Source organism: Rhipicephalus sanguineus, chromosome 7, assembly GCF_013339695.2.
Source record: "Rhipicephalus sanguineus isolate Rsan-2018 chromosome 7, BIME_Rsan_1.4, whole genome shotgun sequence".
In the NCBI taxonomy this organism is placed as follows: domain Eukaryota; kingdom Metazoa; phylum Arthropoda; class Arachnida; order Ixodida; family Ixodidae; genus Rhipicephalus; species Rhipicephalus sanguineus.
Window position 1 is genome coordinate 31,408,435 of NC_051182.1, and position 17,946 is coordinate 31,426,380.

The following is a 17,946-nucleotide window of genomic DNA, read 5'->3' on the forward strand; positions in this document are numbered from 1 at the left end:
GTCACTGTCGGACCACCGCCTACCACCCACCGACCAATGGCCTCACCGAGCGTGTAAACTAGACCATGGCCGACATGCTGGCCTTGTACGTCGACGTCGAGCACAAGACGTGGGATGCCATCCTTCCGTACGTGACCTTCGCATACAACACGGCAGTACAAGAAACGACGCAGCTATCGCCATACAAGTTGGTCTACGGAAGGATCCCGGCAACGACGCTTGACGCAATGCTGCCTGCTACCACCGACGAAGACAATCTCGACGTCGCCACTTATTTGGAACGCGCCAAAGAAGCTCGACAGCTCGCTCGCCTACGCATCAAGAACCAGCAGAGGGTCGACAGCCGTCACTATAACCTTCGACGACCCACATGGAGTACCAACCCGGTGACCGCGTGTGGGTCTGAACGCCGTTACGTCGACGGAGGCTTGGCGAGAAGCTTCTTCGATGATACTTCGGGCCATACAAGGTGCTTCGACGTCTCGGCGCTCTTGACTACGAAGTAATCCCGGAGGGCATTACGAACTCCCAGCGACGCCGCGCACGACCTGAAGTCGTGCATGTCGTGCGCCTTAAGCCGTTTTTCGTGCGTTAGCGAACCTGGGGACTCTAGTTTTTTTTTTCTTTGTTAATGTTTTTATTTGTGTATGCATTTGCTTTTTTTTCCTTCTATGTTCTTTCACAAGCATCGGGACGATGCTTCTTCAGAGGGGGCCAATGCCACGCCCGCTTCTTGTTTTATTTTTATCTATTCAGGTTTGACAAACAAGGACGCATAGCAACGCTCGACGCTAACCGCGCCGCAGTGTTCGAGAAGCTTCACAATTGTAGTAGATCACTTTGTTAAGATTGCGCGCAGGACGCCGTTAGTCTAGATTATTCCAGAGTTTGCGCGACCACCAGTGGTAAGACTAGAAAGTTCGATGCTTGATGTATAAAAGACAGCGCGTCCCAGTTATGAGCAGTTTTATCGACGGCGGACGCCCTGTTCGCCGCTATATCAGTGTACAGCATGTATTGCTGCATTTTGGTTTTCATTTCCCGGCCACGAGTTCGGCCAAATAAAGGGTTTCATCTTGAACGCGCCGACTGCTGTCGTCGTGGACGTCACGACCCCGTGACAATATGAAGCGCCCGTCACATCAGGAGATGGAGCGAATTTGCCTGCTCATTGTACAGTGCGCGATTTCTCGCCCGTTTTTAATGATACCTGGTAGCAGTGGCGTAGCCAGGTGGTTACACACCGGACCCGTGCCTCCCCCCGCCCCTTTTGTTTTCTTTCTTGCCATGGCATACAGAGCACAAAATGACGCTCGACCACATCTACCTGCTCGGCCCCCACTTCATATTAAGGAGGTTCTCCCCCCCCCCCCCCCCCCTCGAAAACAATTTCTGTCTACGCCCCTGTCTGGTAGAGCCGCCACGAAATTTGAGAGGGAACTGAATGAAGCGTATCGAATGCAGCATGGTCATGATCGGTGTGTAAGTGTTCCTTCTTCGTCATTATCGCGAAAAGAAGTGGCTTTTTTCAGAGCATAGTAACTAGAAGGTATCATGCGCTGCGTTTGTATCTGTACGATTTTTTGCTGTGCATGGGCGTTTTTGTTGTTATTAGATCATGCGCAGCGCTTTCATCTCTACTGCATCATGATCGGTGCATGTGCGTCATGGCTTTCCTTTTGAGTCGTGGTGTTTCACTAAAATGTCGTTAGTCCCACCGTGTGTGCTCGTGAAATTTGCTCATCCTCTGCACGCGTCTTTCAAGGCTGGGTTCGTCGTTCTTTCAAGGTATGCACTAACAGCACCGACTCCTGTGAAACAAATGCAACCACGACACAAAGGAAAGGGGGAGAAAAGCTGCGCTGCACATTTGTGGAAACACATTCAGCGCAACTCGATGGCACGGTACTCGGATGCTGACCCGAAAGACGCGGGTTCGATGCCGGCCGCGCTGGACTCATTTGAACGGACGCTGAACGCGAGAGGCCCGTGTGTGCGATTTCAGTGCACGTTAAATAACCCCAAGGTGTACAAAACATTTGGGGCCGTCCACTGCGGCGTACTTCATGTATCGTGGTCTTGGCGCGTGAAACCACATAAATTAATACACAATATATGACTTGATATATATGTGACCCCCTTTCTTTTTTTTCTTTTTATTTCCGCGTGATAAATAGGCGTAAAGTCCGGTAAACAGGGACTCCGGAACCGGGGGGGGGGGGGCAGTGGGGGCCATCGCCCCCACAGGTTCAAAACCAGTGGGGGCATGCCCCCACACTCAAAGCTGCTCCTCTCCCTCGCCTTTTTCTCTCCTGGTACCAACCGTGTGGCTAGAGACCCCTTTTGGCTAGCTAAAGTGTGCTCTCTTCCTTCAACAAACGAAACAATCTTCTGGAAGCCTGTGACTTCTGACACCCTATTTGTCGGGGATTTTCTGCGTAAAGAGCACTGCCTGTTTTCGTCTGCTTCAACGTATCTTCTATCCTGAAGTGGTTCTCGAGGAGGTAAAGGCCGGTCTGCTCTACAGCTCTTTCAGGAGCACGTCTAAGCGCCACGACTCTAGGATGCCTTTCGTTCTCTTCCTTTTTCCTTGCTCCTAGCCAAGCCTATTAAAAGCAATCACATAAGAAGGTCGGTGTAAAGCATGTTCCCACGTGAGCACGATTTTACCATGAACCCATCCAGAAACCTTTTTCTGGGGGCTCTGACCTCCCTTTATCTCTGTTCTTTCGTGTGTTTGTATGCGCGTGCGTACAATACACATACAAAATGTAATAATTTTAGGGCGGTAGTAGTGGGGGCGGGGGAGGGTGTTGAACCCCCCTAAACCTCCTACAGGCTTCGCCACTGAAGTTGTCGCTTGAAATGTTCGTTTTCATCCTGTTTGGCCCATACCACCTTGGCTCCTCCACACATAATGACCACAGTGAAAATCAGATAGGCAAAAGCGCGGCCCACAGCCTTGTTGCCGAATGGTTGCGATCACGAAACTCTATACCATCTCATCATGCATTTCACCCTCCAAGAATACGGCGAGCTTTCATGGGCAGGCGCCGGGACGAATTGACAATTTAATTTGAAAAATAATTTAAGTATAAGCTTTTCTGCAAGGTTTCTTTCTTAATTTTTTTTTCGAACCAGAAACTCGTTCAAACTTCACAGTCTGCTTTTTTTCTGTCCTAGTGTATTCCCTCCTTCACATTTTTCTGTGTGTATCGGTACTTTCCCAATGACATGTTCCCCGATGAGGGTGCGTAGCATGGGGGATGACTATTAGGCATGACATTCCCAAAGTAATTTTTGAAAAGACTTTGAGGTGTGGGCGTCATCACTTAAAGTACGGTCCCACCTACTTGAAGGGGGAGGTGTCACGTGTGAACTCACCGTTGCTCACCAAATTAACATTTGCATTCCTAGTCTGCAGACAAAGTCACCTTCTCGGAAGTGCTTGCTGCAAATAAGTGCGCGGGACTTCGGTTCATTCCCTTTGTAAGCTTTATGAGCCATGCATAGTGATGTTCGTTATCCTTGAGGTAAAACCGTAAATGTGTAATTGCACCCTGCTCCTTTGCATGCGAGGCGCTTGAATTGTGGCACACAGCACCAGAGCGCCGAAAGCATTGGTCACTCTTTCCAACCTCTTGTTCTTTCTAGGTGCAAGTGCACATGGACTGGTTGTGAAGCGAGGCTGAGCGAAGCGAAGTGGGAAACTCAAAGAAAAAAGACGTCGTACGCAGAAAGAGCTACCGCGAGAGCAAGGGGTGGGCGGTAGGGGGGGGGGGATCATTTTAGACTCACTGAAATGTAATCCTGCTTCTATGGCGAGACCTTCGCTGCGAGGTTCAAAGTCTGCAACCACATCCATCGCGGCAAACACCGCGGCCATGCAACGGAAAATTCGCTGAGAGAAATTAAGTGAGAGATCTGTGGTCTTTGCTTACAAATATCTCCACTAATAGGTCATCTTTGCACACCCGACAAGAACTGCACGCATTCTTGAATGCCCCTGTTCATTCCAGCTCAACTTCATATTTCTTGTTAGTGTACTGGTTGTGCGTATCGGACGCCAAAGCGGGAAAGTTACACCAGAAAACATATATACGCACATGTTTTACCCATTACCTCTGGAGAGAAGGCGGATCAACAAGATCGACTTCACTGTCGGCTTCAATGACGCGGTGAGCTACCACGATTCTTTCTTTTCTGCTAATACAGCTCAAGATTTCGCGTTTGATGCTTCACTCCAGGCCCGTAGCCAGGGGAGGGGAGGGGGGCACAGGGGACCCCCCCCCCCGAAATTTTGATGCCACATGGTGTTTTATCGAAAATAAACCGTGAAAATAAGCGTTTTTCTCAAATGTTCAAAGCTTTCAGCAATTGCCTCCCCCCTCCCCCGAAAAAAAATCCTGGCTACGGGCCTGCTTCATTCTAACGCGCCGTGCTGGCATGACATGGTATCAGCGTCATCTGGTCGATATAGACTCCGGATAAGGCTCAAAACACAGAAAATAGGCCGAGAGTGCTGGGAGCGAACTAGACAGGGAGTATTTATCTATTATCCCGGCGGCCGATTCCCATGTAACACAAAACCTCTAAAAGACGTCTCGAAACGGCTACGGACGGCTATAAACGTCTTGGTTTACGAGAAGCTCAAGAACAGACATTTTTGCAAAATAAAGCACTTGCCTCTCAAATATGCCTGCGTACTGTTTATTACCGTTTTCAACAGCTACGACATAGCCAGAGTGTATTCTGCCAAAGAAGTCCACAACGTCTACTTTGAGACATTTTTAGACATTCTGCCCATGAAACACAAAACCTCTATAAAACGTCTTTAAAACGTTTAAAACCTCTATAAACCTCTATAAAACGTTTTATAGAGATTTCGTGTTTCGTGGGTGGGGGAAGTGCGCGCGCAACGACTATCTAAATGATTCTTCAAATGTTTTGTCCACGAGCGCAAAGACGCCAAAACGGCATGTCTAAAGAGCGGTGACTCTCGCTTTAGTGAAAGAAGAGACGCAGAAAACAAAGCTCCGCAACGCGGGTTTCTATCAACAGTTTGGTAAGTATATTCTTTTCAAGCCAAGGCGGCTAAGGCCGCGCAGCGCTCGCGCAACAGCGAACGACAACAGAAGCAAAACGCAGGCAAGCCAGGCAAGCATGCTACTGATGCTACGCAGTCGGAGGCTCGAAGCGGGTGTTGTTGAAGCGCGCATGTTTACCCCTGCATTCAAGAACATCTTTTCACTCGGCGCTCCACCTTGACTCAATTGACGCAACGTCGATGGCAGCTAGACACACCTATTGGCAGGAGTGCTCACTAAATATTGAGCAATAGGCGGGATCACTTTGTGAAAACCGTTATGTCTTTTCTGTTGAATGATGACGCTGTGCTCAGCTCGTTCAAGTGAAGGGTGAGGCCTGTTTCAGAATACGTGTTCCTTCCTCCCCCTTTCCCCTCTTCCTCCGCTAGTTCGCGCCAGCCGCCAGGCGCCAGTTCGCAGCAGAGCTAGGCGACGGCCGGCGGTCATTTGCGTTTTGTGTAGCGTTGTCAGCTTTTGTTTGTGAACGGATGAACGGATTACGGGCTGTTTGGCATCAAGTAACGGTGATCATACCGATCATACTGTCTGTCGCATATTTTCCATCAGTGTTTGGTGAAACAAGCTTTACTGTGCTTTTTGCGACGGTACGTTCGTCGGTACGTTCGTTCCAAGAAGCGATTGTTCTGCTCACAGCATTCGTTGCAGCCAGACAAACAGCTAAGAACGTGTGCACGTTCTGATAGAGTGCTTTTTTCGGTAAGTGCACCTGACTTTTCGTCGTTTTTACTGAAAGGTTTTAGAATTGTGATTAAAATGTGAACAGTTCTTTGCTAGGATGAACCGCGTGCTCGAACGCGAAACTATACGCGCCGGTGCGAATCGTAAGCCAGACTGACTCGCCCTATTTTGAGTAATTATGTTTTGCGCGTTACAGCTCGTGGCTCCACGCACGCACGCTAGTGACAGGCCGACATAGTTTAAGCAAGCATGCTTACAACTATGCCGGCCTGTCGCTGACAAAGTGCAAAGCTTCTACCGTATAGGCGCCTCGCCTGTAGGTGTGGTTATGATTGATTGTCGTTTCTTTATACATAACAGCATTTTATCATATCTGTAATTGGAAATGTTTCTTTAGAGTGACTTGATGATCTGTTATTTGTTGTAAATCCTGCGTAGCTTACTTGCTTTCTCTGTATGCAGCTTTTTTTCACTGCTGCCAGCTAATGCGGAAGCCAGTGCAGTTTCTTTGACGAGACTTGGAGTGCATTCATGCAGAATTTTATTTACGTCGCTGCCGTGCCACTCAGCTTCACCTTGTGCGGTCACCTTCCGACGTGTTTTGTGCCACATTTGGTTGTGCTTTATTCATTAATAAAGCCAATTTGACAACATCATGGGATAATTTATTGTTGCTGAGAAGCGCGATTATTTATTTGCGCGCCATCCGCTAAACGTCATTTATGTAATACATACGTGTTGATCCCCTGCGTACGTGTTCAAATTTATTATAAACCGATGTCTTTTATATGAAAATTGGATATGTATGGTGTGCTGAAGTAGCCAATAATTCATGCGGCATATATGAGCGACCGCAACAACTTGATTCGGTCCGCAATAAACGCGAGTAAACTCAGCGTCGAAAATTTATATATGCAACAGTGTGGACATGCGTGGGTGAACAGGTATGTACGTATGTTAGTGATCTTGCTTGATTGTTTGGTCACTTGCTCGACGACTGACATAGGAAGTGGGAGAAAAACAGGAAATTGCTCTTGCGGGAGCTCTTTCGGTCCCTTCAATCTCTATCTTCCTATGGTAGCCGTCAGGCTGCCGACCAAACATGCTGCAAAGACAGTTCTATTAGTTTATTTTATATTTCGAAAGTCCAAAATTTCGAAAACGGCGAAAAAACAAGAACGTCTATAGAACGTCTTATCTTGGTCTTTTCAAAACGTCTTTTAAAGACATCAACTAGCGGGACATTAGCACAGCTATCAGACGTCGAAAAGACGTCTACGGCTACGGGAATGTCTTGACCAAGACGTCTATTAGTCCTTTTTGTAGCCTTTCAAGATGTCTTTTAGACGGCAAATAGCGTCTTTTGTGTTACGTGGGTTGGAGAAAATAATTTCACCTGGCAGTCGCGTCATATTGGCACTCGGAAACCGTGTTCTTATTCGCGATAAATATCGTTAAGGTGTGTATGTATGCAGTGTATATATATATATATATATATATATATATATATATATATATCTTGTGAGACGACGATATATATATATATATATATATATATATCTTGTGAGACGACGTCAGGTACGACGGAACGATTGTTGTATTTTCAGCAAAGGCGCGCGAACCAAAAACCGAACACCGGCGATCCAACACGATGATGATGATCACGATGATGATGATCACGATGATTTGTATGCACAAGTGAAGATGATGACCGACACAGTCAGCGCTCACACTATTTTCCCCCTTCACGAAAGCGGTCAGCAAGACGTCCATTTAGTAAGGGTACGAACGCCGGATATAGGGCTTCAGGCGAGACACATGGGTGATCTCGGTACCGCGACGGCGGCGGTCTGAAGCCCAACTAACAGGAGCGACGCGATAATTCACCGCAGACGTTCGTTCAAGCACGGTGTAAGGGCCCAGGTATCTGTGAACGAATTTTTCACAGAGCCCCGGTGTGCGGACAGGTGTCCAGAGGAGCACTTCGTCGCCTGGGTGGAAAGACACAACTCTACGTGTCTCATCACAACGAACTTTCCTTTTGGCCTGAATGGCAGAGGTGTTGGCGCGGGCAATTTCACGGCAGCGGGCGACGCGGGCAGCGAACTCTTCTGGAAGGGACGCTGATGGGACAGAGAGCGCGGAGAAGAAGCTGGTGTCCAGAACAAAAGACGGTGCACGGCCATACACGAGGCAAAACGGGCTGTAGCTTGTAGTGCGTTGTATGGCCGTATTGTAGGCAAACGTGACGAAAGGCAGTATTGTGTCCCAGTTCTTGTGATCGGGCTGAACATACATAGAGATCATGTCGGACAAAGTTCGGTGAAAACGCTCGATAAGACCATTTGTCTGCGGGTGATATGCCGAGGTGAGTCTTGCGAAGTCTGGTCAAGCTGCAGCAGGACAGCGCCGATTCCATGCCCACTTGCGTCAGTGTGTAAGATAGTAGGTGCTCTGGGATCGAAATGGCGAAGAACTGGCCCTGACGTGAGGCATCGCTTGAGGGTCTGGAAAGCAGCTTCACAGTCATCCGTCCAAACGAAGGAGACACTTGTGGTCAGAAGTTTGTGAAGAGGTGCTGCGATAGTGGCGAAGTCACGGACAAACCGGCGGAAGTACGACGCTAAGCCGAGGAAGCTGCGAACGTCCTTTAGCGTAGTGGGTTTAGGAAAGTGCAAGACAGCGGCCACCTTGTCAGGATCAGGTTCAATACCAAGCTTGCTGACGACGTGACCCAACACTTTGATGCTGCGGCTCGCAAACCGACACTTCTTGGTATTTAGCTGGAGACCGGCTTTGGCTAGACACGTTAGTACCTCGTCTAGACGTTCTAGGTGTTGTGAGAAGCTGGACGAAAAGATGACGATGTCGTCCAGGTAACAAAGACAGGTGTTCCATTTTAAGCCCTGCAGTACCGTGTCGATCATTCACTCAAATGTGGCTGGGGCATTGCAGAGCCCAAAAGGCATCACATTAAATTCGAAGAGGCCATCAGGTGTAGTAAATGCGGTCTTCTCTTTATCAGACTCGTGCATCGGGATCTGCCAATAGCCAGATCGCAAGTCGAGGCTTGAAAAGTATTCAGCGCCCTGTAAGGTGTCAAGGGCATCGTCAATCCGAGGCATAGGATATACATCCTTCCGGGTAATTTTGTTTAGTGCCCTGTAATCAACGCAAAATCGTACGGACCCGTCCTTTTTCTTAACTAGGACAACAGGAGACGACCAAGGGCTTGCTGAAGGCCTGATAACGTTGCGTGCGAGCATGTCATTGACTTGTTCCTCGATAACCTTGCGTTCTGAAGACGAGACACGGTAAGGGCGACGGCGAATGATACGAGACCCATCTGTGTCGATACGATGAGAGGCCGCCGTAGTTTGACCCAAGCCATCCGAACAAACGTCAAAACAAGCTTCGTGTTTCGTTAAAATGGCCAATAAGTCATGGGTTTGGGTTGGAGTCAGGTCGGTACTCAAAGTGGCCTTGAGAGCATTAGATGAACCACGACCTACTATACTCCTGACCTGCCCAGATATCGGGGGTCCAATGGAAGCGCGCGTCCCCGCTCTCGTTCAACCGCTTGCCGTAGGTGGCGCTTCCTATAACCTGTTCGTCTGCTACTCTGCGACCGTTTGGACGGCGCTGGAGTAAGAACGCCTGTATTACGTGACGAACTGCCGGCATTATGTGACTGTTTCTGCAAACTTAGACCGAGGGTCAAGTAAGCTATTCTGTGCGGCTAAGTATTTACTGCGCACTGGTTGACTAACGTGAGAAGCCGTAGACTTGCATAGTGTAGGACGGCTGTGTCCTTTTAAATGAAAAAAAAGTTCTAATTCACTTTCCGTTTTTTTATTTCCAAAGTATTTCGCATTTGTGAATAATAATTACATGATATGAGCGCTCTGCGCTGGAGAAACATCATCACGAGCGGTAAATTGACGTCAGCGGACAGGTGCTGACTAGCGCCACAACGCTCGTAGGTTACATCCCTAGCGGCAGTAGGTATGAACTAGAACGTGGGCGCTGGAGAGGGCACATCTGGGCAGGTCAGGAGTATAGTAGGTCGTGAGATGAACCTCCAGCGGGCGTACACTTTGCGTTTGACGAGGAAGGCGATACAATGACGACACATACCGGTGCTGTGTCGATAAGGCTGGCAACAGTGGACCCCTCAGACAGGAGTTGCGTCTCTGATGTCGTGTTGTAGGCGGTGAGACTGGCATGACCACGTGAAAACCGCACTAGACAACTGGCGAATGCGATTCCTCGAAAAATACACCGCTGATCAGGGACAACCACTGCGTCACCGTCTATAGTATCTCTTGATTTGATTGTGACAATGCGTTCCTGGGCTGGAGGCAGTACAAAATCCGCAGCTGCGACAAGGTGAGGCGACGAGAAATCGTAAGCACTAGCACGGCCGCTCGATGAAAAACGCACGGTGCGGCCTGCCGCGTGGAGCGGATACTGCGTCGCGCGCCTAGTGCTCCAGGCTGCCGCCGCGGCGCCACCAGTGGGGGAGCCTCTGGGGAGACGGAAAGCGAGATCGCCGGAATTATTGCGGCGGATCGCGGCTTGACAGCGCAGCTGCTATGCGCTTGTTAGTTTTTAAAGGGTTACAATACACTTGCTATAGCGTTAACTATATTGGTAATCGTCCTGCCGAATGTGCGCCGGTGGTGCTTCAACATAAATATAGCAAGTGTTAGTTTTATCTGAAGTGGTTGCTCGTGCGAGTTGCGATTTTTCGCGTCATGTTTTCTCTCTTTTGTTGCCGTTGCGCTGTTCACCCTCGATAATGTATGTTTGTGCCACAGTTATTTTATCAACAGGAGAGTCGCTCATTGACAGGTGCGGTTGTATTTCCGGAATGACTGTTGCTCACACCCTAGAAACAAAAGCATTGTGAACATCAGGGGAGTCATGATTGCTTTATTGCACGTGCGTGAAAAAAGGATCACTGGCGCAGCACTTTCCTGGCCAGAGGTTTCTGCGCCAAGCGTACGAGACGCTCAACAGACATATTAACATTTCCTGCCCAGCTGGCTAGAAGCGTTCGTAAGAGATTTCTGATGAAAACTTTGCAGACTTCCATGGCGTGGTCGTCCGCCCCGCAAGTGTACTTTCAGCAGCACTTGCGCCCAGCAAGTGCTTTCACAGCACTTTCAGCAGCACTTTCACAGCACTTTCAGCAGGTCATAGAGAACAGCTCGTCACCTTTCAGACATCTCGTGAAAAAATATCCGACAGAAATAATATATGATGTTGACAAGCCTCTTATTACAAAACATAGTAATCGGTTTGCCACTTGGGGTACCGCTGTTGAGTGCTCTTCACCACGGTCAACGAAACCAGAAAGTTTGTCGACTTGTCGGTCGTATATGACCCTCTGCTGTATGGCCAACTCGTCAACGATCAGGGAGCAGAACGCTTCTTGCTCTACAGTGAGACCCTTGAATTCGATACACAGCCACTCCTTTATCAACGAAGTGACGCCGATTCCACCTGTTAAATGGCCTACATATTTCTGGAGCGTTGAGCGACAAGGGAGCTGAAAGATATTTCTGGACCTTGCATGCTCATAACTTTTGTTGAAGCATGCCTTCCAAATTACACATTCACTTAGAATGACGTCACTGTAGTGGGGCTTCTTCGTCGAGAAACTGCGGACTTGGTTTCTAACGAACTTGGCAGTCTTGTCACCTTGCGCACTACCATTGAGCACCTTCACAAAACAGGCAATGTCCGTGTTATTTTCATAAAACTGCGCGCGCTCCTCAGTCTCATCCACTTTTTCTTGAAGGGCCTGCAGTGCTGCTTTCATACGAGCGATCTTCGCTTGGAAGCAGCGCGTTTTTTTTTAGCTTCTTCTGACAGTTTAACAAGGTCGAATGTAGTTTGACATGACGCATCTGAAAATGATGCCATTTCCACACACGTTTCGTTCCCTAGCTCAAAGTTGTTGGGCGTCGTGGCTTCAGTGCTGTCACTTGAGCCATTTTGGCTAATGACAAAACGGCTATTTTGAAGCAGCATTGCCCGAGCACTCGGCACGCGCCTGCGCATTATCGTCTTCTATTTCCAAGCGTGGCCGCTTCTTCCTCGGAGCAGGCGTGCTCCTGGCGCTCATGTAGCTTGGATAACCGGGGAACACTGTCGGCACAGCCATTGGCAAAAGTGTCCTCAACTTCTCGGTCTTCTTGTAGCCCTGCTCCGTAAAATGCAAGGTGCACACCAGGGACCTGTCCTTAGGCTGCCATACTGTTCCCTTCCCGCCGGGTCATTCACGGGAAAGGTTTCGCAGCCATGCTGCCCTGCGCTCTGCGTTACTGGGAAACTCGTGGTAGCGTATTCGCGGGTCCTTCGATGCATTCGTGGAACACAATGGCACGCAACAGTTACGCTGCATTTTGCCTAACGTATAAAATATCACACATGCGCAAACTGTCTTGAGTGATACTCAGGGCGAGCGATTCATGTGAAGAAAAACAACCACTGCCTCGACGTACCCGCTGAACGCGCGCTCCTTCCCGCCCGCGCGTCGCGTGGAGCCTTCCCCTAGGGAGCCTTCATGTGTGCGCGCCCGCGCACACATGAAGGCTCCCTACCTTCCCCTACTACTGGCGCCCTCCTAGCGAAATGCGGCGACAACTGTCAACTCCGTTTCCCCGCTCTCGCCCATTGCCTGCGCCGCGACGCGGCAGGCCGCACCGTGCGTTTTTCATCGAGCGGCCGTGGCACTAGAATGCTCGGTGTCCGTAATGTGAATAACGGGCGGACCACACGAAATGACAGCGGAAGCAGCTGACAGGAAGTCCCAGCCTAATATAATCTGGTGAGCACACGAAGAAAGTACAGCAAGCTGAATATGATGGCGAATGCCGTCGATCAGAACACGAACAGTGCACTGTCCAATAGGGTAAATGGGATTGTCATTGGCGCCACATAACACCGGACCAACATACGGAGTTTGCACTTTTCGTAGACGACGGCATAATTTGCGATGAATGACCGAGATAGCGGCTCCAGTGTCTACAAGAGCGTCCACCAAAATACCTTCCACACATACAGTCAGTAAATTTGCAGGGCGCGCAGGAGGAATTATTGCGTTTAGACGACGAGCAGTTTCCCCTCCAAAAACTGCAGCTTCTAGTTTTCCGAGTGGCTGTCAAGAGGTGTCGGGGCAGAACGTAAGGGCGAAGAAGTACGGCGGAAGGGCGACGGTGAACGACGGCGGGGTGAGCGGGAAGGACGAGGGTCGCCGTGGGACAAAGGAGGAGAAGGCGAGCGTTGTGACGAGGCAACGTAGGGTCCCGGAACGTAGGGATCGGACCTCGGAGTAAAATCTCTCTCGTAGGAAGAATATCCTCGTCGTTCATCTTGCTGGCGCCGGCGGCAAAAACGGGAGATATGGCCTCGTATGCCACAGTAGAAACAGATGGGGCGTGCAGGGCGCCAAGGAGCGGAGTGCTGTTGTGCTGGTGCCTTGGCTGCCATCGCGGCCAAGTGGTCGTATACGACGTCCGCAGGCGCAGGTGGAGTTGGTACCGGAGGCCGTGATAGAACTTCGGCATATGAAGGCGCATGGAAAGCCGCAGGAGACGGGGCACGTGCGACGCTCGTCATTAATGCCAGTTCATCCTTGATGATGTCCCGCAGATTAGAAGGAGGAGAGCGGACGGATGAAGTAGCTGGGCTGCCAGGAACAATGCCGTGAAGTTCCTCTCTCACGATGGTGCGGATGAGGGCGCGCAGTTCATGTTCTCCAGTAAGGCGAGAGTCACAGGAGGCGTGTGGAAGGCGCATTGAGTGGAGTGCGTCCAGGCGTTGGCACGTCGTAATGATGTCCTGAACCGAAGTTGGGTTCTGGATGACAAGAGCATTGAAGGCGATAGAGTTGATGCCTTTCAGTACATGACGAATGCGATCGGCCTCGGGCATGTCACTTTGGGCACGGCGGAAGAGAGCCAGAACGTCTTCAATGTGCGACGTATACGATTCGTCGGGTCCCTGGATGCGAGTAGCGAGCTTCTGTTTCGCTACCTCAGAGCGTCCTGCAGACGTGCCGAAGATCTGACGCAGCTGCACCGTGAATGCTGACCAATCAGGAAAGTCGCTTTCGTGGTTATGGTACCACGTCTTCGCGACCTCCTTGAGGTAAAAGGGAACATAGCGCAGCTTGTGTGCCTCGTCCCAATAATTACAAGCACTGGTTCTGTCGTAGTTGTCCAGCCATTGTTCTACGTCCTCACCGCGAAGGCCGGAAAATACTGGAGGGTCTCGCTGGGATGTACTCACGGTGTACCGTGGCCCAGCAGGCTGAGCGGCCGCGGCAGGGACGGTGGAAGTGCGTCGTTTTGTGCCATGGTTGTTGTTGGCAAGCAAAGTCGTCGGCCAGACCGGAGCTCCAGGGGTGACCGGTAGAGCAAGAGGACGTGGGAATCACAGCACCTCCACCATTTGTGAGACGACGTCAGGTACGACGGAACAATTGTTGTATTTTCAGCAAAGGCGCGCGAACCAAAAACCGAACACCGGCGATCCAACACGATGATGATGATCACGATGATTTGTATGCACAAGTGAAGATGATGACCGACACAGTCAGCGCTCACAATATATATATATATATATATATATATATATATATATATATATATCCCTATTGAAAATCGTGGGTTGGTGGATGCTGGAATTCTTGGTGGACAAGGTGGAAACAATAGTGGATGTGGTGGAAACTGTGGTGGTCATAATGGCTGATGATGGCGAGAGTGGAAAAAGTGGTGGCAGATGGTGGTGGTGGTGGCGAGCTTCTTTTGGTGTTAAGTGGAAAATGCTGGCTGATGGTGGCGAGAGTGGAAAAATGGTGGCAGATGGTGGTGGTGGTGGCGAGCTTTTTTTGGTGTTAAGTGGAAAATGCTGGCTGATGGTGGCGAGCAAAACATGTTTCGGTGGATGGCTTGGTGAATAAGCTGGATGACGGTGGCATGATGGAAGTGCACGTGACATTATGTGAAATCACTGTCACTTCTAATGTTTTGCTGTTCAATGTGTAGAAAAATATGTTTAGAGTTCAAAGAAGCCAACGCCGATCATTAAGCTTTCCAGCACGCTTTTTTTTTATTCATGCGGCGTAACCGCCTCAAGATTTGTGGAGCACAGCAGCCGTGAATGTTTACATTTTACGCACGTACTTATCAGGTTTACATCCGCGATGTGCTGCTCCATTGTGATGTTTACAAGTCTAGAAGTGTCGGTGTGAACAGCGACAGTATCTGTGTTACATCGGCGCACAGTTGCCGAGATGTAAATGAGCCCTTCTAGCGGGTAGACCAGAAAACAGCCGCCGCTTGATACCGTCACGCTAGAAACGCAACTCTGGCAATTCTTGCACACTCACTTACCTCAGCGGCACTTTAAGGTAACAGTGAAAATGCGTGCGAAGCTAAAATGAACAAACTTTTACCTTCGGCCTGCGTCAAGATAAGCCCGACCAAGTATCACTTCCACCATCATATTCTACCACCATGATTGCCACCAAAGGTTAGGCCTAGCTTACCGACCGAGTCCGTCTACGTGTTATCGGCACTTCTGGGTTTCAGGATACACGATTCCGATGAGTACGAATGACTTTACAGCACAGCTGTGGCATCGGCTAACCTAAATGAAGCATTTTTTCTTGTGTAAGGTGTCCGCACAAGAAGCGATCAGCATAGATGCGACGCGCTTCCAGCAAACGGATCCGCTCACCAACCGCCGGCGGACGCACTCGCCGGCGCTTCTCTGACACGTATGCGAGAACATAGACTTGTCAATTCGAACGCCTTACTGAACCAATATGATGGCATATTTTTCCCGCGCACTGCACTTGCGTTTGGCCGAGCTGTTCTGCAGTTGTAGCTAATGATACAGCGTCAGATCAGTGCGCTGGCACGGCTGCGCTGTAGGTTGCGCGAAAAAAGCATCACAATACTCAATTAACCGTACGCGCGTATTTATCGAATGAGATTTGAGTCGACATAAAGCCTCTGCACATGTCGCCCTTTGGAAAAAGCGAGAAACGGCAAATAAACTTAGCTGTAACATTCCCGCTCCTCGGTCCACTTGACACTTTTTTTTGGAGTTACGTTGTGAATTCTACAAGAAAGTTAGCGCTGTTGCCATTATCGACATGCCATTCGTTACCGGCAGCAGTTTGTTCGCGTTTAATAACTATGCAAATTTTAGTAGGATGTGAAGATCGCGTCTGTGTCCAGTATGAGACATACAAAGCTGAAGCCAAACGGTGTATTCGTATGTTGACTAGTCATTTTGCAGAACTCAGAGCAACTGTCAGCGTGGCGTAGTGGTAAAGTACTCGGCTCGAGATCCGAAGGTCGCACGTTCGACTCCCGGTGGCGGCAGTCTTTTTTTTTTTGCATACGGCTTTTTTTTCGTTTTTTGTACTAATGCTTGCTACATCGCCTTCTATACAATTATTTATGTGTAACAGCTAATCACGATGGTCCCGACGCTGTAGAGCCGTTTTACGCTCCGCTATTCCCAGCATCCATCATACGCCAGCATACACCATGTGCCACCATCTTCCAGCACCATAATCCACCATAATGGTGGATGGTGGAATCCACCATCCCACATGGTGGATAAATTTTCAATAGGGATATATATATATATATATATATATATATATATATATATATATATATATATATATATATACATATATATATATATATATATATATATATATCTATCTATATATATATATATATATATATATATATATATATATATATATATATATATATATATATATCTGTGGGTGTGTGTGTACACACGGAGCGATATCAGGCCACAGAGGTCGCCCCTGTGGTGAACGCTAAATGCGCCGCGGTGCAGCCGTGGCGCTGCCAGCGTGAGGGAGAACGACATTCCCTTTCCTCCCTCTGCGCCGTAACAAAGGCACGAAGGAGGCGCGGAGAGGGAGAGAAGGAAAACCAGTTCGCCGAGAAATAAAGCCAGTTGGTACCGAGACTCTCAACAACACGCCTCGTCTCTGCGTCGCTCACGCGTACCAACAATTGGTGACCCGCCGTCCCGAACATGGAACACCACGACGCCGTCGCCAGCCCGACAGTAGCTGTGTTAGACGCGAAGCTTCCTCCCTTTTGGACCAGCGACCCGGCACTTTGGTTCGCCCAAGTAGAATCGCAGTTCGCCGCCCGCCGCATCACCGCCGACCACACCAAGTACCACCACGTGGTCGCCAACATCCCACCTGCCACAGCGAGCGAGGTGCGCGACATTCTGCTTGCCCCACCAGCCGAAGATGCCTATCGAGTGCTCAAAGAGAAGCTGATTCGCCGTCTAACCCCTTTGGAGCCGGAGCGCCTGCAGCAGCTGCTACGCGAGACCGAACTGGGCGACCGCCGACCCAGCCAACTGTTGCGCCACATGCAGCAACTAGCGGGCTGCACAGCAGGTCTCGACAGTCGCCTGGTGCAGGAGCTTTTCCTTCAAAGACTGCCCGAAACCGTGCGGATAGGCGTCACGGCTTCCGGAGAGACGGACGTTTCCAAGATCGCCGAAATGGCTGACCGACTCATGGCCGTCGCCACGCCAGCAGTTGCCACGGTGCTCGCCGAAGCCTCGCCCTCTCCCGCCTTGTTGGAGATTCGTGCGGAAATTTCTCGCCTCGCCGACACAGTCGCGGCGCTGCAGTCAAGCGGAAGTCAAAGCACACGGCGGAGTGCTACACAACAACAGCGGCAGCTGTGCTGGTACCACCGTAAGTTCGGTGATACTGCACGGAAATGCGTGCCGCCGTGCGAGAAATCGGGAAATGCGCCGAGCCAGCACTGACGGCGACAAGTGCCACCGGCTCAGCGGAAAGTCGCCCGTCAGTCTTCTTCCTGACTGATCGCGAGAAAGGCACTCGTTTCCTGGTCGACACTGGGGCAGAAGTGAGCGTTGTGCCGGCGTCGCCAGCCGATCGCAAAGGCCCGTGTTCGTCACCGTTGCAAGCTGTAAATAACACGACGATACCGACGTACGGGCACCGCTCACTCTCGCTGGACGTGGGCTTCAAGAGGACATTTCGGTGGATATTCGTGGTAGCTGACGTAAAATTTGCTATCCTGGGAGCGGACTTCTTGCG

General features: G+C 49.9%; 1 protein-coding gene across 1 annotated transcript; it reads left to right on the forward strand.

Moving 5' to 3' along the window:
* The first annotated feature begins 1,897 nt into the window (after positions 1–1,897).
* Positions 1,898–17,651, forward strand: LOC119398592 (uncharacterized). The gene is made up of 2 exons (XM_037665427.1): positions 1,898–1,985; positions 17,077–17,651. Exons 1-2 carry the CDS (start codon positions 1,898–1,900, stop codon positions 17,649–17,651), a joined length of 663 nt encoding a protein of 220 aa, XP_037521355.1.
* Positions 17,652–17,946: the final 295 nt, after the last annotated feature.

Bases quoted from the DNA above. Each gene is read 5' to 3' on its own strand.
- LOC119398592 (XM_037665427.1), top strand. From the start codon at position 1,898: ATGGCACGGTACTCGGATGCTGACCCGAAAGACGCGGGTTCGATGCCG. The intron at 1,986-17,076 runs GCCCGTGTGTGC...CACCTGCCACAG, and splicing joins ACGGACGCTGAACGCGAGAG to CGAGCGAGGTGCGCGACATT.